Raw genomic sequence first — 24,813 nt, 5'->3', positions numbered from 1 at the left:
GAACCCCCCCCCCGCCAGGCCCGGGTTCTCTCTTCCGCCGCCAGAGGGCGTGCGGAGCGGCGAAGAAACTGGAGGCCCCGCCCCCAGGGCGGGGGAACGGAGAACGCAGGAAGCGCCGTCCGGCCCCGCCCGTCTCCTCCTCCCAGCTGGCGTGGCGTCACGTGCCGGGGCGAGAAGGGCGTGCCGGGAGACGGTCACGTGCGGGAAGCCACGCCCCCCTCGCCTCAGCCGTGGCGGCCGGGCGGAGCAGCAGAGCTGAGTGAGGCGCGCTGGCGGGAGGGTCGGCCGGGCGCAGCGGCGCCTATGGGGAAGGCGGCCGCGTCGTCGTCGTGCAGCGGCACCCGCGGGCTGGTCTCCCTGCTCAGCGCCGTCCCCTGCCTGGCCTGTAAGCAGCCGCCGCCGCCGCCGCCCTCCCCCGCCGCCATGAGCCTGAGCGCGGCGAGCTCCGAGGGCCCCCCGCCCCTCGCCGGGCCCCCCGGCTCCGACACCTACAAGGGCTGGCTCTTCAAGTGGACCAACTACCTGAAAGGCTACCAGCGCCGCTGGTTCGTGCTCAGCAACGGCCTGCTGAGCTACTACAGGTACTGTAGTAACGGTGCCCGGGTGAGTGGGTACGTAGGATGGATGGATGGATGGATGGATGGAAGGAAGGAGTCTATTCTATTTAAGTAGTAGAAAAGGGCAAGAGTCCAGTAGCACCTTAAAGGCTAACAAAAATATTTTCTGGCAGGGTATGAGCTTTCATGAGCTGCAGCTCACTTCGTGATTATATTATACTCTTTTCTTTCATAGGCTTTTTGGTGTCAACTCCGGCAACTTTTCCGATTGGTCGGTAGGATTATATTAAGGACAAAAGGGCAAGAGTCCAGTAGCACCTTAAAGGCTAACAAAAATATTTTCTGGCAGGGTATGAGCTTTCGTGAGCCGCAGCTCACTTCGTGATTATATTATACTCTTTGCTTTCATAGGCTTTTTGGTGTCAACTCCGGCAACTTTTCCGATTGGTCGGTAGGATTATATTAAGGGCAAGAGTCCAGTAGCACCGTGTTAGTCTGTCTGCAGTAGTAGAAAAGGGCAAGAATCCAGTAGCACCTCAAAGACGAACAAAAATATTTTCTGGCAGGGTATGAGCTTTCGTGAACTGCAGCTCACTTCGTGATTATATTATACTCTTTTCTTTCATAGGCTTTTTGGTGTCAACTCCGGCAACTTTTCCGATTGGTCGGTAGGATTATATTAAGGGCAAGAGTCCAGTAGCACCGTGTTAGTCTGTCTGCAGTAGTAGAAAAGGGCAAGAATCCAGTAGCACCTCAAAGACGAACAAAAATATTTTCTGGCAGGGTATGAGCTTTCGTGAGCCGCAACTCACTTCGTGATTATATTATACTCTTTGCTTTCATAGGCTTTTTGGTGTCAACTCCGGCAACTTTTCCGATTGGTCGGTAGGATTATATTAAGGGCAAGAGTTCAGTAGCACCTCAAAGACTAACAAAAATATTTTCTGGCAGGGTATGAGCTTTCGTGAGCCACAGCTCACTTCTTCAGATACAGTTAGAATGTGAATCCATTTCCATTCTGTACGGCTAAACGTGGTGCCTTCCGTGAAGATAATTCACAGTGGGTAGCTGTGTTAGTCTGTCTACAGTAGTAGAAAAGGGCAAGAGGCCAGTAGCACCTTAAAGACTTAACAAAAATATTTTCTGGTAGGGTATGAGCTTGGTATCTGAAGAAGTGAGCTGTGGCTCACGAAAGCTCATACCCTGCCAGAAAATATTTTTGTTAAGTCTTTAAGGTGCTACTGGCCTCTTGCCCTTTTCTACTACTGTAGACAGACTAACACGGCTACCCACTGTGAATTCTATTCTATTTAAATTCTGTTTAAAAAGCAGAGGCTAGATGGCCATCTGTCAGCAATGCTGATTCTATGACCTTAGGCAGTTCGTGGGAGGGAGGGCATCTTGGCCATCTTCTGGGCATGGAGTCGGGGTCACTGGGGGTGTTTGTGGGGGGAGTTAGTTTGGAATTTCCTGCACTGTGCAAGGGGTTGGACTAGATGTCCCTGGTGGTCCCTTCCAATTCTATGATTCCAGGAGGCATTCTCCTCTGGAGGTTCTTGAAGGAGACCTGTCAGAGCCTGTGCCTACTCTCCTGTCTCAAGGAGCCGGGGTTGATGGTGGAGGTAGGTCGGTTTGCTTTTGGGGTCATACGAACCCATGAAGCTGTCTTATATGGAATCAGATCATTGGTCTGTCAAAGTCAGTATTGTCTACTCAGACCGGCAGCGGCTCTCCAGGGTCTCAGGCAGAGGTCATCTACTTGCCTGGTCCCTTTAACTGGAGATGCTGGGGATTGAACCTGGGACCTTCTGCAGCCAAGCAGATGCTCCACCACTGGGCCACAGCCCCTCCCCTTGTGAGGATTTGCCTGTGTGCTCCTATTACGTTAATTGTAGTAACTAAAGGAGGGGAAGCCTTTTCAGCATGATAGGCTGGAGTGTTTTTTCGTGATCTGCTCTTTTAGGAGTTGGAGTTTGCAGTTGCTACAGGTAAAGTATTTGTCAGGGATGCTAGGCTGATCCTGCATTAAGCATGGTGGGTGGGTGGTCTGTATGGTGCCTTCCAACTCTGTGATTCTGCGACCTCTCATTTACACACAGTAGAGCCTTTCAGGGAGGTCTGTTTTGCATTGGTACTATTCTTAGTGATGTATACATGGAACTAACCCTAACCCTGACATCGAGGGACCTGCAGCAAGAAGTTCACAATCTAAATTCTATTTAAAAAGTCTTTTGGCACCTTAATGGCTTACAACTTAGTTGTAGCATGACTTTAAGTGGGCCTGAACCTTCTGTGTATGTATAAATTCTAGAAGGGAAGCCTGAGCCCTGTTGGTCTGCACTTAAACAACCAAGTCCTGTTATTAAACTTCCATTGACTAGGTAAATGACTTGTGAATAATAATTGGGCCAAAAGGACATGTAATAAGGAAAGAAAAAAATCCCCTGCATCTTAACTAATTCCCAGTTCAGTAACACTTTTCACGAATTCAGATTTCTTTCAATACAGAAGGTAGAGTTTATTGCTTTAGCGAATGCTGTATTGAAGACCTATCAATCAACTTTTAAAGACCTCATTTTTTGGCAATGGTAGTAAAAGGATATAGGTTAGGTAATTTAAATTTTTGTATGGAAGAAAAGGCAGGCTGCTTTTACAGCAACCTGTAATTGAAAACTTCATCAGTGTCAACATGTGGTTTTTGACAGAGCTGCTTTTTTGTCACCTGTCTCTGTGGTGCTATGCTTTCTTACACTTGAGAGGAGCAGAACTGTTTGTATGTTATATAAACCTGAAGTGGATATTGTTAGGCATTCATACCTGGAACAGGAGTGTACTCTCAAAAGTTGACCATAGAATAGTCTAAAAACTTCCGTCACTTTGCTAATGCTTTTCTTTGTAAACTTTCTTGAATACAGTGACACAATTAGGATTACTGGCCAACTTCTGGTTGCTCTGATCTAGATTGTGTAAACCACAGATGGAAACAGATTCTACATGTAGATCTACTGTGTGAAGCGTTTGGAAGTTGGGATGGGAAGGATGATGCACATTGCTGCAGCTGGTACAAAGATAATGCATAATACCACACACTTCTGTCATGAGGTTTTTATATGCTTGTAGTTCCATATGCTAGCTTGTTTGCTGTTGACATGAGCATGTCACTGAGGGGAAAACGTTGCAAGTGTAAAATGAAAATTTTGACCCATTGATATTTCATCCTGTAGCACATGTTTGCATGCTGAGCCCAGTGCAGGAAAACAGGCTGCCTGTGCACACTTATGCACATGTATTTTAGGAGTCAATCACTGAAATTAGTTGTAGCTTGAGGCTGCCTACTTGCCTTCTTATTCCATTGCAATACATACAATTACTTGAGTGCTGTACTAAGAATACTTAACCTAGAACAGTGGTTTTCAGACTTCCGTCTCAGGAAAGTGTGTAGTGACTGTTAAATATGGGGAAGGAGCATTACATATCTTTGTTTTAAAATTTTCATTCCCATTCTAATTTAATCTGGACAAATCAGGCTAAATGCTTAAGCACATCTGTGGTAGAAATTTCGTTGAATCCAGTGGGACTTCCAGATGCACGTGTTCAGGATTGTTGTGTGAGATTCTCCAGTCGCTCATGGAAGATGCCAAATAGGGGGAGGTACAGTGTTATGTCAAATGTAGAGAGTTGTGTGACTATGGCAAGCATTTCCCTTTGAGAAAATAGATTAGGTTATTTGTTACATCACGAAGGTTCATATGAAATAAAATCTGTTGGAGGTAAAAGTGGTGAGTCTACTGCAGGTTTTAATATGCCATTGGTTACCGAGAGGAACAGTGATCTCTGCTGCTGTTCACTTACTTATCACTGAGAGTTGGTGCAATGTGGTGCTTATGGTGTCGAACTAGGATCTGGGACTAATGGGGTTGAATCCCCTCTCTGCCTTGAAAGTTCGCTGGGTGACCCTGAAATCATTGCAGTGTTTCAGCCTAACCTACCCAACAGGGTGGTTGCTATGAGGATAAAGTATGATGTGATAAGGCACTTTGGGTCTCCTCTAGGGAGAAAAGAAGGACATAACTTTTAAGAACCGTTTTGAGTCTAAAAGTGGGACTGACGGCCAATTCTTTTCCTATTCTTCCAGCAACAGGTATTAAACTAGCGGAAGACCCTGCATTAAAATAAACTGGACTCTTGTGACACCTTAAAACAACACTATTCCAGCATGTACTTGTGGACTAGGAAGGTGCCACAAGACTCCTGTTTATTTTTGTTGCATGGCTGCACTCTGGAATTACTACATCGTTATATATGGATGGGGGAGCCCTGGGGACCACAGTTCCTGATTCTCCGGCCATTTTGACAACCAAGGCTTGTTGACCTTTGTCTTCCTCTCTGTATTCTGTTGCAATACAACATAGCCTAACCTGACAGTAGATCTCTTCCCATCTGTCACATGAATATGTGCGCTGTTCTCTCTCTCCCACCCCCTGTCTTGAGCTCAGCAAACCTTAACCTTCTCTGCTTTCATGTGCTGCTGTGTCATCATTTTAAAAAATAGCAACCTTGAGCACTGCTCAGATGTTAGATGGAAAATTTTCCAGTGCTTTATGTTTCTGTGGGAAATCTTCCATTTTTAAAGACTCGGCGTTTTCATAAAATTAATCACAGTCAATGGATGCCATTGCTAATATGATATAGGGCAGCCGTGGCAGTTTCAAAGCTCTAATTAATGATATTCAGGCAATTATCCATGTTCATGTATATTTTGCTGATTTGTGAATGGGATGGGTGTGGGAGAAAGCCTAATTTCATTCACAAACATCCTATGCAAACACCCAAGGTTCCCAGCTCAAGGGGGCGGGGAGACAGCCATTGCTCTGCATGTTTTCTGAAAGTGATAAAACATTAATCAGTTTTGGCATTTCTTTCACCAGCAGTCCTAAGAATGCTAGCTTTGGTTTCGATTTGACACACACTGCCCATCAGGTGAATTCATAACTTGACATTTTATTTAGATTATGTGCATTTGTGGTTCAGCTCAATCAAGACTGTCAATCAATCAATCTGTCGGGACTCAATCAAGGCTCTCAATCTGTCGGGAGTGCTTTGATTGTGGGATCTTGCATGGCAGGGGGTTAGACTGGATGGCCCTTGTGGTCTCTTCCAACCTTGTGAATTTATGAAGACAAAAAAATTATGTGCTCTTGCTAAATCTTCGATTGAACAAAACTAAGGCATTGATACTTTTAAGTAGCATAAATGAAGTTATGGATGATACATTTTATGTTACTAAAGCTGTAAAATAAGATTGAGTTTGATAAGAAAGTAATGTATATATTTTGGGTTTCCTCAAGGCACACAAAAATGTACATCCCATCTCCTGTGGCTTAAAAAATTTACTGCATCCAAGGAACTGAGCATAATATGCCTTGGATGTGGGTGTCCACTTACCTATTTCAACAGAATTTAACTCTCTTACACAAAGTTCCCCTCACTTTCACTGCCAATCTCCAGAGCATCACTTGATAGTTCCATATGACATTGAGGCAAACCTTATTCAGAAGTACTTGAACGTCACAAGTGTTTGATAAAGGATGATTTTACCAACCAGTCTATGGGCAAGGGCAACTTATCACACTAGTTATTGTACTTGTTTTGACTCTCCAAACGCAAGAGGTCTTGAAAAACAATTATTTATTAGTCCATTTTATTTGGACTTCAGTAGTCTTTATCCATTCATAGTAGTACCTATTAGCAGAATTAAATATAATGTATATATCTGCTATATAGGAAGAAGAAGAGTTGATTTTTATATGGTGACTTTCTCTACCACTTAAGGGAGAATCAAACTGGCTTACAATCACCCTCCCTTCCCCTCCCCACAACAGACACCCTGTGAGGTAGGTGGGGCTGAGAGAGCTCTAAGAGAGCTGTGACTAGCCCAAGGTCACCCAGCTGGTTTCATGTGAAGAAGTGGTGAAACAAATCCAGTTCACCAGATCAGAGTCTGCCGCTCATGTGGAGGAGTGGGGAATCAAACCCGGTTCTCCGGATTAGAGTCCACCTCCAATAACCACTGCTCTTAAATCCAGTGTGGTGTAGTGGTTATCATTATCTAATGCTGGAGATCCTTACATAGAAATGTTCAATCTAGATGAAGTGAAGGTTTCACCTGTTTTGAGTGAAATCTCGTCTTCAAGCATTTTACATTCACACTGTGGCTCAAACTTGCATAGTGACACTTTATATTGGTTAAATGGCCCTTGTGTCTAACAATTTTCTATTCTTAACTGATGCCAAATCATAACTGAACACTTCTCAGCTGAATTTTAACTTGAAGGGGATTGAAGTTCTCCTGCCCCTCACCTTTAATAGGGGACTTGTTATAATCTGGTCTGGGAATCTTTGTTAAAGAACAGCAAAAGTTGATGCTGTTGCATAGCCAGAACCTAGAAAGTTTGCTCCTTGATCTGTTGAGGCAACCCTTTAGGTTACGTATGATTTACGTGCAAAAACTGAAAGCAATGCCCAATGTCCATGGTTTAGCATGATTTAGAGCTCTGGCACCACCTGGCATAAGAATCTGAGGAGATATGCACTGATTTATTGTGTAGAACTATGTAATTCATCTTGAAAGTCTTTTGAGCCAGCTGCAGTCCTTGAAAGGATCCTCCATCAGCAGTGGCTGGTCCGCTCAATCTGTTAAATGGAAGGCTGCTATATTTGCTTTTGCAAAACATTAGGAATGTGGCTTGATAATACTTACAGCAGTTTCTTTGCCAAATGCTGACAAGTAAATTAATGCCTGTGCTCCAAGTATGTACATTGTTTGCTTAATATATGTTACACAGAAATAGAACAACCCCTGAAATTACTTCTTTAATATGGCAGTCTGTGATGTTGACAGGAAGATGGTAAGCAAGTGCTCGAACCTGGGAGAAGCTGCAGTAGTTTAACCTAGCCAGCCAACCTGGAAGAAGCATCATCCCTTTACACGGCTTTTATACAAACAGTAGGGGAGAAGGAGGACAAGGTCAGCTGTGGAGGAGAAGAATCACCCTGGGACATTCGAGGGAAACATATATTTTGTTCATTGCATTTGTACTTTGCGTTCTTAGTCTAACACTGCTCTCAAAGCTGCTCACAATAAAGTACAGTAAAAGCTTTATTTTGTAGATTTTTATATTAAAAGAATAAGCAGCAAATCACATATGCAGAGGACGTGTGGGGGAGAGATGTGCCTTCATGTTGCTTGTAGATCTTTGAATAAGCCACTGCCTCATTACAAAACTGCCCCACAGAATTCCTGTGATAAATGAGAAAAATGATCAAGCATTTTGTATGCAAAAAGTAATATATAAATTATGTATAACTATGTTTTGGTTGACGAATATTGATGAGGATAAAGTATTTAGATCAAGGAGTGACTAATTTTCTTTTGTTATAGGAATCAGTCCAAAAAATTTAGGTGCCAGGCTCATTTTTCAGCCTTGTTTCGTATTTCTATAACCATATTTTCTAAGTATTGCTACCACAAAACCTAATCCTAATTTCTTTACAGTTTATTGGTATTAATGCTGTGACCATAAATAAATATAAAGATAACCCTGGTTCTATAACAAAAAGCTAACCTAGCTAACACTAGCCCAACATCTCTCCAGTTTCTCATAATTCCGTTAGTGCTTTAAAAAGTTCCTTCCAATTGAATATTTGAGCCAATATAGAAAGCACCTAGTTGAGAAATCAGTTCACCCACCACCATTTAATGATGTTACATTTACATGTTAAACAAGTGGTGACATGAACTTCATGCCATACAACACCACATTCTGATGCGAAGTGGGAAACTATATTTCCATTGAGAATTGCTGAGACATACTACAATGAAGTCGCTCCTCAAAATACTAGGAGCCACAATGAAATTTCTAGGCACCATGGTGACCTGGTGCCTGGGATTTGTTGAGCCCTTACTTAAATAAGAGGAAAACAATGTAAGCTAATGGTTGTTGTCTGCATTTAGTTTTCTGTCAGCATTTAGATTTCACAAACAAATAGGAGTCTATTTGTGATAAGAACCTGGCTTGTATGCTCTTTCCCTCCTCCCCTCTACAAACAAAGCTGTGATTGAAGACTTCCTAAACTGGATCTCATTCTGGCTTGTAATGTCTAAATGTGAGCACCTTCACAAATCTAAACAAGGTGTAATTCTGATTTAGAACCCTGTTTACTGGGAAATAAATAGACAGGGGATGTGTAAGACTGAGAACATACCAGGTTTGTGCTCATCACAAAAGTGCTTCAGTCCTAATGCATCTCTTTTGGAATCTCTGGACATGTTCATTGGATAGGTCTCAGGTTTCTCTGAGGTAAATGGATTTGTGAGGAGCAGAGTTTGTAACAGTGGTTGGCCTTACAGATACAGCTATGATACCTTCAGATTACTAATTTGTCAAGCAGTGTCCCTTCACAGTATTTAGCAGCTGTTGTCTTAAAAAAACAGCTGTTCTGCCATAACCACACTTCAGGAATTCCCCTTGTGTAACTTCATGTGATGGGGCCCTTGTCTGACATCTGGATTTGGTTGAGGCGGAGAGGCTTTGTTCATAGGCTGGTGCTCACAAAGACATCAAGTGTCCTGTGATGAAATGCTTATCCCCATAGGTTATTCTTAAGAAATGGCTTGCAGTCTCTCTGACTAGCAATGTTTTTGGGCTTCGAGAACTCACTCAGCCTTCTTGTAATCAGGACTGAGAGGGACCTTAAAACCCACGTCAATTTTATTTTACAGATGCTTTACGAGTGGGGCTGGCACTGTAAGAGGCTCCATTAGCTTATTAGCTAGGTTATGAGCTCTGCGGTGCACAAATCTTTACAAGTGAATGGAATCCTGCTATTGGGGGTGTGTGTTTGTATGAAAATAAGGCTTGTTTGCTTCTCAATAGCGAATTGGGGGTTGGGGGGGATCCAGGCAGCCTTTGTGACATTTGTGGTAGTTCATGTGTGTTAAATGCTGTCAAGTCGCTTCCGACTCATGGCGACCCTATGAATCAATGTCCTCCAGAATGTCCTATCTTTGACAGCCTTGCTCACATCTTGCAAATTGAGGGCCGTGGCTTCCTTTATTGAGTCAATCCACCTCTTGTTGGGTCTTCCTCTTTTCCTGCTGCCCTCAACTTTTCCTAGCATGACTTCCTTTTCCCGTGAAAAGTAGTTCATAGTGAAATCTTTTTCTTTTAAATATTATGCTTTCCCTCTAGCATCACTTAAGGAAAATATGGCTTTAAATTTCCATAGACAAATGAAAACTTTTAGATAAATATGAAGATAAGCGACATCTCACAGTTTATTATTAGAGAACCTTATGGTTGACGAAGCATCAAAGGGGCTCAAGCGTGCGGTACTACTTAATTAGTTGTTGGACCAGCGATCCTCATTCTGCAGCTTGCAAAGAGCCGCATTCCCGCTCTGAAGGAAGGTCATCTTGTGATCATTGGGTGTTTCTCGCTCCCATTACTTGGAGAGGCAGGACGAAGTTAAAATTGACTTCCTGTCTCGGGGCGAGGAACGCCCACAGATCCAGTTTTTCTCCTGCCTCCACGGAGAGAGGACGCCCCAGCCTTTGCTGGGACTAGCATTGCAATTTAAAAAAGAATTTCTCCTACTCCTTTCTTCTCCGGAATTGTTCCCCCCCCTCCCTCCTTCTGTTTTTCCCTGTCTGCGTTCCCCCCCCCCCCGTTTGTCTTTAGCGCCCGCCCGGACCTTAGCGGCTTCGGCTGCATTGCTCCGGCGTCAGGGCAGAGCCGGCTGTGGGAGAGAGGCCAAGATGGCCGCCTCCGCCGGTCGTTCGGAAGAAGTTGAGCTTCTTTCCGATAATGATAGGGACGCAGCCCTTAAAGTTATTTCTGCCGCCGGCCGCCCTGGCGGACTCGCGGCCCGCGATTCAGGGGAAGATGTTCCAGCCCCCCCCAAGCCCGACAATGGCGGCGCCGCTCCGGATGCGGCTGGGAAGAAAAAAGACAAAAAGAGCGGGAACAGGACGACCCGCCGCCGCCATCTTAAAAGGAGTGCCGCATCGACCTCTAAGGTCCTTGCCGGCTCCTCCTCCAACAAGCGGGCAGACTCTTCGAAGGGTAAAGTACCCCCCCCCTCGGCCGAGGGTGGGGCCCCTGTTAATGCCCCTTTGACTGAGGAAAGGGTTCAATCTTTAATTAAAAGCACCTTTGAGGATCATTTTCTTAAACTGCAAGCCCTTGTCCTCACGGCCCAGAAGGGAGAATCTAGCACCCAGGTTGGGGATCCCCATAACTTGGAATCCTCCTCCCAATCCCCTTCCCAATCCTCTTCATCCTCTCAAGAGGATCCAGTCTGCAGCCAACCCAAACCACAATGGTTAACTAAGGCTGCCCTCAAGTCTAAGTCTAAGAGACCCGACCTGACCATTAGAGATGATGATTCTGTGGCCAGCCGGGAATTTTTACCCGAGGAATTGGAGGAGGGAGAATTCATTTCAGATGAAGAGCTTCCCTCCACTCAACAACAGCAACCCAGACTTTTTCAACTTGAAGACTACCATTCTCTCTTGGCTAAGGCCTTATTTGCCCTAGACCTCCTAAGTGAGCCTGAAACCCCTGAAGAACCTCAATCCAAGGTCAAACGCAGGGGGTGCAAGGATTATTTTCCTCAGGGAGATTCTCATATCGTTAAGGTTCCTCTCCCTGTACATTTTGAAAATCTTATAAGAGCAGAATGGGATAAACCCCTACACAATAAGCAGTTTTCAGGCTCTACCAAAAAATTATATGACCTGGCTCCATATGCCATGGAGCTGTTAGAGCTCCCCATAGTGGACGCCGCAGTAACTGCGCTCCAAACATCAGATTTTTTCACAGAGGATGGAGGAGGATTTATCAAGGATATGTTAGATAGAAAGATGGATTTCCTTTCTAGAAAGGTACATGAGACATCCGCACTAGCCATACAGGTTAACACTACCACTGCCCTGATGGCCCGAGCAACTAATGCTTGGACCAAGAAGCTAATCAAACTCCTCCCCTCTGCTGATAAGAGAGTAGCCGAGGGCTTATCTAGAGTTCTGCAAGCCTCTGCCTTCATGGCAGACGCCTCCCTGGATGCTCTCATCCTTTCCTCCAGAGCAATAGCTTCTAATACAGCCATACGCCGTGCTCTATGGCTCAGACCGTGGCAAGTGGATTACCGTTCCAAGGCCTTACTTTTGGCTCACCCCTTCAAGGGAGGCAAATTGTTCGGGGAAAGGCTAGACAAAATGTTGGTAGATACCAAAGACAAAAACAGATACATGCTAAAGAACCAACGAAAAGAATCCAGACCCACTCATTATCCTACAACCTTTCGTTCCTCCCATACCCTCCAAAGGTTCAGGCAAGATCAGAGGCGTCCCTCCTGGCCCTCCCAGCGTGGTTCCTTTCGCAGATTTAACCGATTCGGAAGACCACCTCCCTCACAGGCCTTCAAAGGGGACAAGTTTGACAAATTTGACAAGTTCCCCAGAAACAACAAACAATAAGGATCCCGTCGTGGGAGGTAGGCTCCAGGCCTTCCTTCCTCAGTGGATCACCTCTCAGGCTGACTCCTGGGTTCTACAATCCATTCAATCCGGCTACCTCATAGAATTTAAGTCTCTTCCCAGAGACAAGTTCCAAATCTCCCCAGTTTATAAAAAACCAGACAAACATAGGATTACCCTAAGGGCCATATCTCACCTACTTCACATAGGGGCAATTGAGGAGGTTCCACTCCCTGAAAGGTCCACTGGAATATATTCCATATTCTTTACCGTCCCTAAGAGGAACGGCGACTGGAGAGCGATCCTTGATCTTAAATACCTAAACCGCTTTGTCCAGAAGAAAAAATTCCGTATGGAAACCCTCCGGTCCATTCTGGAAGCCCTTCGTCCTGGTGCCCACATGTCTTCCATAGATTTGACCGAAGCTTATCTTCACATTCCCATTCATCCTGCTCATAGGAGGTTTCTCCGCTTCAATTACTCGGACTTGCACCTCCAGTTTAGAGCTTTACCTTTTGGTTTGGCTTCTGCACCACGTGTCTTTTCCAAAATATTAGTCACCATCATAGCCTTGCTTCGAAGAGATGGAATTCAATTACACCCGTATCTTGATGACATCTTAATCTGTGCGCCATCGGCCGCCCTAGCTTCTGATCACACAAAACGCGTAGTTGAATCTCTACAACAACACGGTTTCATTATCAATAAATCCAAGAGCTCCTTGGTCCCATCTCAACGCATCCGCCATCTAGGAGCCATTATAGACTCCAACCTAAACAAAGTGTTTCTTCCACAGGATAAGGCATCCAATTTGGCCCTGACAGCAAGGGCATTGGCCAGAGCACCTCATCATCGTCTCATGACTCTTGCAAGATTCCTTGGTTCGATGATTTCCTGCATCGACTTGGGTCCATGGATCCGCTTCCACTCCAGACCTCTGCAGAACGCCCTTCAGCCCTTTCAGCTCTTCATCGCCCACAAGATAGACAAACAAATCAACTTGACCACCGATGCCAGAATCTGCCTAAATTGGTGGTCCAACCCCAACAATCTTACAGGCGGCCAATTTTACCTTCATCCTCCACCGATACAGGTATTCACCGACGCCAGCCTCGTGGGCTGGGGAGCGACCGTCGCAGGCACCTTTACCCAGGGCACCTGGTCTCCCTCGGAGTCCAAGATGCATATCAATCTCCTCGAGCTGAAAGCTATCCATCTGGCCCTTCTAAAATTTCAATCCATACTACACCATCAACACGTCCTCATCAGAACGGACAACGTGGCCTCCAAGGCCCATATAAACAAGCAGGGCGGGTCAAGATCCAGAACACTGAACAAAGAAGCCACCGCCATCCTCACCTGGGCGGAGAAGCATCTCCTTTCTCTAAAAGCGGAACACATTCAGGGGACCCACAACCTCGAGGCAGATTGGCTGAGTCGACAACCGATCATCGAAGGAGAATGGTCCTTGGATCCCCAGACCTTCCATCAAGTAGCGGAGCTTTTCGGAACACCAGTCCTGGACCTGTTTGCCACCGCTCAGAACCGTCAGGTTCCTCGCTTTTTCTCCAGATTCTTCCACATGAAAGCGGAGCAAGTGGATGCCCTACTGTCCCCATGGCCGAAGGGACTTCTCTACGCCTTCCCTCCTCTTCCCATCCTTCCCAAGGTAATACGGAAGATTCGCCAAGAGAAGGCGGACATCATACTAATAGCTCCCAACTGGCCGCGCCGCCCTTGGTTTCCAGCCTTGATGGAACTGTCGGTTCAACCTCCATGGCACATACCAACCATTCGCACTCTTCTCAGACAGGGCCCCATGTACCATCCGGACCCAGGATGGTTTCAATTAACCGCCTGGAGATTGAAAGGAACAGGCTTTTAGCCCTTGGCCTCTCCCAAGAGGTTATCTCCACAATCCTACAGGCTAGACGTCCGTCAACCAACAGAATCTACAATTACACATGGAAGACCTTTGCTAGATGGTGCCTCCGCAAACATACCGACCCTACCTCCCCTTCCCTTCCACAATTACTCCAATTCTTACAGGACGGCGTCCAACAAAAGCTCAGAGCTGCTACTCTTCGTAAACAGATTGCGGCCATCGCATCAATCTGCCCTTCTATCGATGGAATCCCCATTTCTTCTCATCCTCAAGTCAAAGCCTTCATAAAAGGAGTAGAACAGTCCACCCCTCCGGCAACGCACCGTTTTCCCACCTGGAGACTCAATACAGTGTTAACGGCCCTCACTTCCAAACCTTTTGAACCTCTGAGGGAAGTTCCTCTAAAATTTCTTAGAATGAAAACCCTTTTCTTAATAGCTATCACATCTGCCAGACGAGTCTCGGAACTGAAAGCCCTCTCCGTCCGCAAAGACTTATGTGTCTTCCACAAAGATAGAGTGGTTCTCCGAACTGATCCCTCCTTTACTCCCAAAGTCCAATCGCGTTTCCATCTAACACAGGACATTAATCTTCCTTCTTTCTGTCCTAACCCTTCCAACCCCAAGGAAGCAGCCTGGCATACTCTGGATCTGCGACGGGCCTTACATGTATATATCTCCAGAACAGCCTCCCTTAGGAAAACTGAATTTCTCTTCATTTCCCTCAACGGCCCCAACAGAGGCCTTCCTATGTCTCGTCAATCGATCAGTTCAACCCTTAGGGACTGCATCAAAGAAGCTTACCTAGCTTCTGGCACCCCGGTGCCTCGGGGCATCACGGCACACTCCTTACGAAGTACCTCCACATCAGCCGCCTTCTTCAAACAGGCATCAATTGAAGAAATTTGTAGGGCCGCCACCTGGTCCAACCCTTCCACATTCATTAGGCACTACCGTATAAACACCTTAGCTTCCGCAGAGGCGGCATTTGGTAGACGCATTCTTCAGCATGTAGTGGAAGATGAGGATTCAGTTCCCCACCCAGAATAAGGGCTCTTGGATATCCCAATGATCACAAGATGACCTTCCTTCAGAGCGGGAAAGGTACATTGTTTACTCACCGAGAAGGTCCTTTCCGCTCTGAAGTAGAAGGTCATCTTGCCCACCCGGAGATGTACCTCATCTTCCAAGGGTGGCTATCTGTTAGTTAGCCCAACTTCTCTACCTTGTTACACAATTATGTTTAAGAGTTTACAAGTTTGTAGTAGTTCATGACATTGATAAGACAACATACAGCCCAGGAGGTGTTTTTTCTGTCTCTTTGTTTAATCTGTTACTTGTTTGATTGTCTCTCATGAGCTCTTAGTAGTAAACTGGATCTGTGGGCGTTCCTCGCCCCGAGACAGGAAGTCAATTTTAACTTCGTCCTGCCTCTCCAAGTAATGGGAGCGAGAAACACCCAATGATCACAAGATGACCTTCTACTTCAGAGCGGAAAGGACCTTCTCGGTGAGTAAACAATGTACCTTTTCACAATTACCATCAACCATAAGAGCCACAGTTACTTTCGTCCCTGACATGAAGCCTTCCCCTCAGGGAGACTTGCAGCTTACCTCTTCCTCTGGTGGTGGCTGTGTTAAGGTGTAAACCCCTTGCCAACTGCAAGCCCTACCAGGCAAGGGCGTTGCTCGTTTTCCTGAAAAGTAGGGCAGGTGCCATATTTGGGGAACACTGCTGAGAAGAGCCACGAGAGGCTTGTCAAAGAGCCACATGTTGCTCCTGAACCACTGAGTGAGTATCACCGTGTTGGATATCGACTGTTCCCTTCCATAATCTCTGAGAAGCAGCAGTCCCCAGAACTGAAATTCAAGGTGTCTTTCTGTAACACCGGAATGCTGTGTGTGCCTGATTGGATACTTAGTGCTTATGGGTCAGTGAAATACAAATTCGGATGTATCTTGTTGCTGCCTTCTCAAAAGCAAGAAAGTATTTCTGTGGAGTTGAACTATTCTTTGCCATTTAAAGTCATAGCAAAAGTGGGTTGACATGGCAACCATAATTATACACACTGGAATCTCTGCAAGATTTCTTTCAGTTATATAACTTCCTTAGGAAGTAAACAGTGATCTCAAGCATAGCACCCACATGCAGACTACCTGGGGAATTTACAACCATCTAGCTATTAATGCAGGCTGCAATGGATGGGCATGTAATACCATATAGGCAGCATGTGCAAGTTGTATATGAAGACTAAAGAAGGTTTGAAAAAGGTTTTAGAAGTTAGGTAAGTTGAGACCTTTCATATTTTTTGCTTCACAGTTCTGCAGATCTTTCTGTTTTACATCACTTTGTTTTTGCCAGTCATGGGAGGAGTAAAGCCCTGTCTCACCTACGATCACTGGATCTTATTCATTCACCTCTCTGATGTCTGAGACTCGTGAGGGCATTGCCCCTCCACACTTTTAACCCACACAAACACACAAACTAGAAACTAATAAACAAGATTTTTAAAATATGAAAGCTGATGATATTATGGAAGAATTTGAGCCCACTTAGGCTATTCTGTTGCCTTACTTGGACCCTAGCAGGATAATGGCATACACAGAATCCTGGGTATATGTACCTCCAGATGGAATAGGACAACATGTGATTGTTGCTGCCATATGTAGCCTTTGTGTATTTACAACTTGCTGGTTTTGCAACTCTGCTGTCCTCAGTTGAGAAGGAAATAGCTGTCTTTTATTTTGCAGAATCAACTTCTGGCAAACATAGTTACATATAAATGTAACATAGTGTGTTCTCTGTGAAGTCTGCTGTGCCAGGATCCATTACTCTCATGTTCTACTTCTCCTTCAGGAATCTCAAGTGCCCATCCTGGCAGTAATTGCAATATGGGAAACAGAACAAATGCATTGGTTAAGGCTAGCAATGTTAATTTGTTTGGCTTCAGCATTTTGTATGACTCCTGACTTTCAGGTAGGGAATTTCAGGATTGTCCTTGGAACACTTACAGCCACTAAGGGTGAAACAAGAAAATGCAGAATATTTCTAAGGCTACCTTTCTGCCACTGGGAATCAAATGTGAAGTCATTGGATCTGATGCTTGAGAATTCTGCATTTTGAATCAGTTGAGCCGGTAGTCTTCCAAATTATGGAAGGTCTCCCAGGGGTCTCTGTCACTATGTAAAATTGAAGGTATGTACAAAAAACAGGAAGACCATTCTTTCCTATTTGGAACTGGTTGAGGGATGTACTTAGTAGTGGAAGCCATGCAGGGAGAATCATATAAGACATTGTGCTCCAGTTGAAAAGAAAGGGAGAAAATTTGATCTAACAGTATTCATGAATGCTCATACGTAAATCTGCAGATTGTCATTCCATTACAATACCAGTTATTGCCATGGAAAGGTCCCATTCTTAATTTAATTTCATGGGAAGGGATCAAATTGGCAAATGCCTTGCAGTCTGAAATCATTAAACTGTTGAAACAACAAACACAGCTATGAATGTTGCAGATTGTACAGTCAAAAATCTAGGAAATAGCTGTTTCTCCAAGGATGTGTTGTTCCTGGCTCAAGTCTACCACTTTATCAATAAAACTCAGTCTCCATGGTGACCGTGTGGATAGTGTAATGTTCACTTTTGGCCCTAAAGCTAGAATGAGGATGGTCATTTCAAAGGCTTGGAACTTTTTAGTACTCAGCCTTTTATTTTAGAGAAAACCAGAAAAAATAGATTCACTTGGCCATGCTTTCAGAGGACCAAGCCTTATAAACTCCCTCTACAGGTAGCAAAGATCGAATTAATACTTTCTAACCCAATTGTAAAGTAAATTACAGGTCATGCCAACTTTAGCCGCTGAGACTTTTTCAAAACTCAAACAGTAAATCATGGTTCAGGCTGTGCATCAAAAGCAAAACCACTGATATTTCATACTAATGTTTCTAAAACAGCCTTATTTTAATTTTAGTTTTTTAATTCTAAAAGGTAAAGGTAGTCCTCTGTGCAAGCACCAGGTCATTACTGACCCATGGGGTGACATCACATCCCAAAGTTTACTAGGCATACTACATTTATGGGGTGGTTTGCCATTGCCTTCCCCAGTCATCTACACTTTACCCCCAGCAAGCTAAGTACTCATTTTACCGACCTCAGAAGGATGGAAGGCTGAGTCAACCTTGAGCCGGCTACCTGAAACCGACTTCCATCGGGATCAAACTCAGGTCATGAGCAGATCTTTGATTGCAGTACTGCAGCTTACCACTCTGCGCCACAGGGCTCACCTTTTTTAATTCTATTGCAGGAAAAATATATTGGTCTCTAGGGAGCTATATAGTTATGATATTGTAGTAATTATACTTCCCTGTGGAATGCTTTCTGTTTCAATATGCTTGAAATGTCAAAGTTTGGAAAGTTCTTTTGGGAGACCGTTTTCTCGATTCTAAACAAGGGTAGCATCCAGTAGGCAGATCAGGCTGCTGCCTTTCATCATCATTATATGTTGTTAGCTGCCCTGAGCCTGGCTTTGCTGGGAAAGGCGGGTTATAAATCAAACCAAATAAATAAATAAAACCTGCCACTTCAAGGATTTGATGTTGATGAAGACAGTGGTCTGTGATACCACATTACCTGACTTACTGCAATATTAATTTTCCTAGGCTAGCAGCCTATGTAATTGGATCCTTGTCACCTCAAGTATTGGATGCTGGCTACAAAGGTGCATCCTGCAGTAACATGAGTACTCCTCCATGTGCCATTGCACTTTTTGTTATCTGTCTTGCATCACCTCTTCTGGCTCTAATGCTCGTTGAGAAGCTGTATGTACTGATGGGAGGACCCCTTTTATGCACATAGGTGGCCCAGTGCTCTTGCCTGCGTGGTGTTAACATTTTGAATTGAATCACAGTACAATTTTTTAAAACTTATAACACTTTTAATGGAGGAATTCGCGAGAGGAAAAGTAGGACAAACCTAGTCTGTTTACATAAGGGCGGCAGAGCACCTGGTTGTCTCCCCTGGGTCTGTGAATCATACCACTTGATGGCTATGGAAGCAAACGAAGAGTTCTGTGATGCAGCATTTCCATAGTCCTCAAGATATCATGTGACATGTCTTGCTCTGAAACAAGTAAAAGCACTCTGGAATGCAGGAGAACCTCGGAGCTAGTGCTTGTCATTCAGGTCAGATGCCTGGTGTGTTAAAGCACTGATTGGAATAGGGTAAAAATTAGGCAGATTACAAGAAATGTAACAACTTCTGTAAGATTTGGGGATTCAGTTCTACTTACCTTTTTTTTTTTGGTAGTAAAGAGCTCTCTCAGAGAGCAAAGCAGGTGATGGTGATCCTGATTCCTGTGTACTTGGATCTCCAAGCTGTCCCTATGGCAAAGGTCACATTGGCTTCATGCTTCCTTCTGAGGCTTGTGTTCCAAGACATTGGGTGCTGGAACACATGCCCGGGCTATGTAGTTTTACTGAGAGGGGGAAGGTCATAACTCTCTCTCTTGAGAGAGAGCTGCAGCTGACGAATACGTGGATTTTATTTTACTCTATTTTTCTGTCAAAGATGGACTCTCAAAGTGCCTTACAGTGATGTAAATATATATATATATGTGTGTGTGTGTGTGTGTATAGCAATAAAGTGTGCCTAGGAAAACAGCTCTTACTGAGATCTGGCTACAGGCCTAGGCGCGTCCACGTCAGGAATGGCATGCGACCTGCAAGCTTGCCTTGGTCACCGCTATCAAGTGACTCGGTGATGCAACAAAGGTTGGCTGCCAGCCACAAAGTGGAGTTCTGGATTATTTCACTGGCATCCCAACTTCAATGCTTTAGCTTGCCTAACTTTAGTCTTAGCTGCTTTCTTTTGGCTTCCTTGACTCCTGTCACATCATTCTGAGGATCTCACCGATACTTTCCCATGAGATGTAGGTTTTGGCACATTTACAAGCCACCTGCCATGTGTGATTGTTTGAAAACTATGTGCACGCTGTCAATCTTCTTTCATCCCAACTTTCCGCTGCAAGAATCATTAAGGTGGTTAATAGCAAGAATCAAAACTGATTTCATTAAATGCCCATATTATCTTTCTTCTTTGAAAGCCTTTGCTTTAGGTAACTTAAAATTCCAACACTTAGATCTTTTTAATGGAAGGTAATCTAAGAGTTTCCTCTGAAAAGGGAGCAGCAAATTCTTTTATCATATCATGTATCAATTATATTAATAATAAACAATGCATATGAAAGATTAAACAAGTTCTCCTAATTTGCACTATTTTTTTTGTCATCAAGTCACAGCTCACTTATGGTGTCTGTAGGGTTTTCAAGACAAGAGACATTCAGAGGTGGTTTGCCATTGCCTGCCTCCACGCCATGACCCTGGTATTCCTTGGAGGCGTCCCATCTAAATAGAAGCTAGGGTCATAGCTGAGTGTCACCCAAGGTCACCCAGCAAGTTTCCATGGTGTGAGTGGGAATTTGAACCTGGGTACCCAGGTCCCAGTCTATAACCTTAACCAGTATACCACACTGCCTCTCAAAGTTTGCACTGTAGCAAAATATAATAAGCATCTGATTTCATTGTAAAACATATAGAGGCGTTCTTGGTGCTGAGCCCCTCCACTGCTTGCTTTGGGAAGAATGTGTGTAGCATCTGCTTCATCTTTCTGCTGTTTTTCAAAGTATCCTTCTCTGATGCCTGCAACTGAGTCCAGTGTGTAGTTCTGCTTCAGTGAGGCAGGTGTTTTAAGAGCATTTGAATGCTGAGCTGTGTCCCATTGTTTGAGTTGCAACATTATCTCTCCCCCCCCCCCACACACACACATGTGCTCTGGTCTCATAAAAGGTAAAGGTCCCCTGTGCAAGCACCGGGTCATTCCTGACCCATGGGGTGATGCCACATCCCGACGTTTCCTAGGTAGACTATGTTTACGTGGTGGTTTGCCAGTCATCTTCCCTTTACCCCCAGCAAGCTGGGTACTCATTTTACTGACCTCGGAAGGATGGAAGGCTGAGTCAACCTTGAGCCGGCTACCTGAAGCCAACTTCCATTGGCATCGAACTCAGGTCGTGAGCAGAGCTTGGACTGCAGTACTGCAGCTTACCATTCTGTGCCATGGGGCTCCTCCTGGTCTCATAAGAACATAAGAAAAGCCATGCTTGATCAGACCAAGGCCCATCAAGTCCAGCATTCTGTTAACACAGTGGCCAACCAGGTGCCTGTACAAAGCCCCCAAACAAGATAACTGCAGCAGCACCATCCTGCCTGTGTTCCACAGCACCTCAGATAATAGGCATGCTCCTCTGATGCTGGAGAGAATAGGTATGCATTATGACTAGTATCCATTTTAACTAGTAGCCATGAACAGATTCTTAAAAGTTTCTGTGCAAGTGAACAGATTCTTAAAAGTTTTGATTTTCCCAAGTTTGTTAGCAAAATGGGTGTGCTGTCCACTATAGAATCAGTAAGCTGCCCTGTTCTGTTGCAGGAAACGTCTTGACTTGGATATTTGTCCTTTTATTGAGGCCATTGTTAACCTCTTCTTTGCTGGTTGCTCTGTTTTCCCTCAGTGGCAGAAGTCACTTTGGCAGTACTTGTTGAGAGGTGTCTTTATGGGACTGGGAGAAGCAGTAAATGAGCAAGCAGCCTAAGGCAGGAAACTGAGCATGGGCCTTTCTTACAAGTTCACAAGGTTGGATGAGACCACAAGGGCCATCCAGTCCAACCCCCTGCCATGCAGGGCCCCACAATCAAAGCACTCCCGACAGATGGCCATCCAGTCTCTGCTTAAAGACCTCCAAAGACGGGGACTCCGCCACCCTCCAAGGCAGCGCATTCCACCATCGAACAGCCCTCACCGTCAGAAAGTTCTTTATAATGTTTAGGTGGAATCGCTTTTCTCTTAGTTTAAATCCATTACTCTGTGTCCTAGTCTCTGTAGCAACAGAGAACAAGCTAGTTCCCTCATCAACATGACATCCCTTCAAATATTTAAACATGGCTATCATGTCACCCCTTAACCTCAAATATATGCAAGATGAGTACACTGACATTCTGAACAGCAATAATTGGCAGTATCACAATCTTCCTAGGCAAACATTGCAAGTTCCTATGTTGTCCCTTTAAGGAAAAAATCCAGAAAGAGCAATGTAATATGTTTTACTAGAGACCATCCCACACGTCACACAGCAAACCATTAAGTTCCTCAGAATTCTTCTTCCGGATGGGAGTTTAGTACAAAAAAAAGAGAGATGTTTCAGGCAAATGTGCCTGCCTGCAAAGAGGACCTGGGGTTTGGCATGGACTCTGGTCCATGGGAAATTCTGCCACAATAAGTCTTGGTGTTTAAGGAACCCTACAATGACTTTTTGTGTCTGCTGTCACACACTGGTGTAGCTGCCCGTCAGGACTTCGTTCAGCAAAGTATTCTGCAATTTCACATTTCCTTTGTGCCCCTTTGCTTGTAGACAAACTGTTCTTGATTGTTAATCTAATTTTGTATTGCAATTCAGGGCAGTACATATTTTTTCCCCTGTTTAGGATTATCTCAAATTTGAGGCTTTGGAAACCTGCTTATGTCATCTTGTTATGCAATCGTTGAGATGCTAGTGCTGGATAGGAAAATCTAAAATGCCAGTCTGCTTGCCACTGAAGGGTACAGTTATGACTTTGTGTATAGCATAGATGAGATGGCTTCAGATTGTTGCTTCTTGGAGAGCCTCCTGTGTGTCTGTGTTTCACTGGAAACTACTTTTACTGATGACAGAATCAAGTTGCTTTTTAAAAAAACATAAGTGCCCAGGGGCCTTCCTCTTCTTACCACCATGTGCCTCCACTCTCACCTTCCTTGCCACCCACCTACATGCCCCTTGCCTGCCTGTGTCCTTTCCTCACCTTCTTGTGAGCCTTCCCATCACTCACACTCAAGCTTGCAGCCACCTGAACGCCCTTTCTCCTACAGCACTGGGTGGTGCATGCAGCCAGGAGCACCTCCACCATGGCTGCCAGGAACGCTGCTACTATGCACCACCTGTACAGTCTTTTCTGAAGCCACCAGGCAGCATGTGCAGCCAGGAACACAGGTAGCAGCGCACTCAGGTGAGTGGGTGGGGGAAGGGTACACTGATGTGTGTGCGGGGGTGATGGCCCTCGCTTCTGTCCCACCTTAGGGCATGCTTCTTCCACTCCCAGGGCAGATGCTCTGTCCCCATTTCTTCCCATCCCCTTTTCAGTCCCACAGGAGAACTGGCTCTAAAGTGCTAGGCTGGCAGAGCACTTACAGAGGCATTCGCAGCAGCTGCTGCTTCCTTCTGTGGGTTGGTTTGGAGTGAGAATTCTTCCATTGCTAAGATTCCATATGCATCCTACCCAGGAGTATTGTTTTCCAAGAAAACAACTCGCGTCATATGCAAACAAAAATTGCTTCTAGTTGAGGTTGGCTGTGTTTTTATGGAATTACAGGTTTGGGGGATTTGTATTTTATATGATGTAGACTGTAATACATTGCAGTTAATTAAGGGCTTCTAATCTGGCTGTTACACGTGTATGAATTCTTGGTACTTGGTAGTGGATTTGAAAGCTCTGATTTCATCATTTTTTAAAAGAGGCTTCTATTTCCAATTGCAGAAAGGTTTGAAAACATAACAGCAGCATGTATAACAGGCCATAATATGGGGGGAGGGAGTGGAAGTTTGGGTGAAACATCTAATTTTGTCCTTTCTGCATAACTTTACGTTGCTTCATCTCCTGCTTCCACAGCATCTATTAAATTCCGGATCTTTTTTAAAGTGACCCCTGACTTATAAAATAAATATGCGAACTAGTAATTGTATGCAAAATGATTTTATAAGCTGTTGATGAACATAGAAACAGAGTACAGTTTTATTGGAACTTCAGTAGAGAACAGGTGTAGGTCCGGTCTTGCTCAGCTTTTTTTGTAATCATGAAAGCAAGAACTTGCTGCACTTAAATTCATTGTTTCTAACAATACTCGGGTTCTGCAACGAAGATAGTATTTTATGGTACAGCTGTGATCGTGTTTCCTAGGTGCATTAATTATGTCAAACTAATCAATTTCTGGAGTGAGTTCCTCAAGTAGCATTGCCAAATTCCCACTTTTAATGCTTAAACAGCACAGACAGGGGAATGTTTATTTCTTGGTTGCGGCCACTTAATTGCTTTTAAAGGATGCAGATGTGAAATCTAGGGCATTTACATCCCTCCTTTACTATTTTTGCAGGACCCAGGCTGAAATGGCTCACACTTGCCGAGGAACCATCAACCTGTCAACAGCCCACATTGACACGGAAGACTCCTGTAACATTGTGCTTTCCAGCGGGGGAAGGACATACCATCTAAAGGCTAGTTCAGAAGTGGAACGGCAGCGGTGGGTCACAGCTCTGGAGTTGGCTAAGGCCAAAGCCATTCGTATGAGGGACAACCAGTCAGGTAGAGTTGGTGCTTGGTGCATATACGTGGGACAGATCCCTCAAAACTCTCACTCCCTCTCGCAGACCTTCCCAGGTAGTGGAAGAAAGTGCTGGAAGAGTGAGATTCAAAAAGGGCTGCTCATCAGTATTCTTGGAAGAGGGCTGCAGTGGAAGTGCTGGGTTGATTGAAATTGCTGGTCTTGGGGGTGTGGCTCTGGGAAAAAAAACACCCTGAGAATTAAGGATTCTGAGTTTAGTGCAGGTGATGAAATTGCATGGGTTTGGTTGTGCAAGGCATTTAAGTTCTTCAGCAGAGCAGAAAGGGCTTGCTCTCAAAGTTTGAATAGGTTAGACGAATCCAACATAATGAAGTGGTTCTCCATGTAGCTGTGAGTCTGACCCAAATG

General features: G+C 44.7%; 1 protein-coding gene across 1 annotated transcript in view; it reads left to right on the top strand.

The window, feature by feature from the left end:
* The first annotated feature begins 240 nt into the window (after nt 1-240).
* Nucleotides 241-24,813, top strand: part of OSBP2 (oxysterol binding protein 2) — a 140,176-nt gene continuing 115,603 nt past the window's right edge. Inside the window, exons 1-2 of the mRNA XM_056859290.1 lie at nt 241-581; nt 24,217-24,425. Coding sequence (XP_056715268.1) covers nt 304-581; nt 24,217-24,425 — 487 coding nt within the window. The 5' untranslated portion in view covers nt 241-303. The remainder of the gene's footprint in view (nt 582-24,216; nt 24,426-24,813) is intronic.

This window comes from Euleptes europaea, chromosome 13 (genome assembly GCF_029931775.1).
Source record: "Euleptes europaea isolate rEulEur1 chromosome 13, rEulEur1.hap1, whole genome shotgun sequence".
NCBI lineage: Eukaryota > Metazoa > Chordata > Lepidosauria > Squamata > Sphaerodactylidae > Euleptes > Euleptes europaea.
Note: the sequence above shows the minus strand (reverse complement) of the source record. Positions and strands in the feature narration are given on the sequence as shown.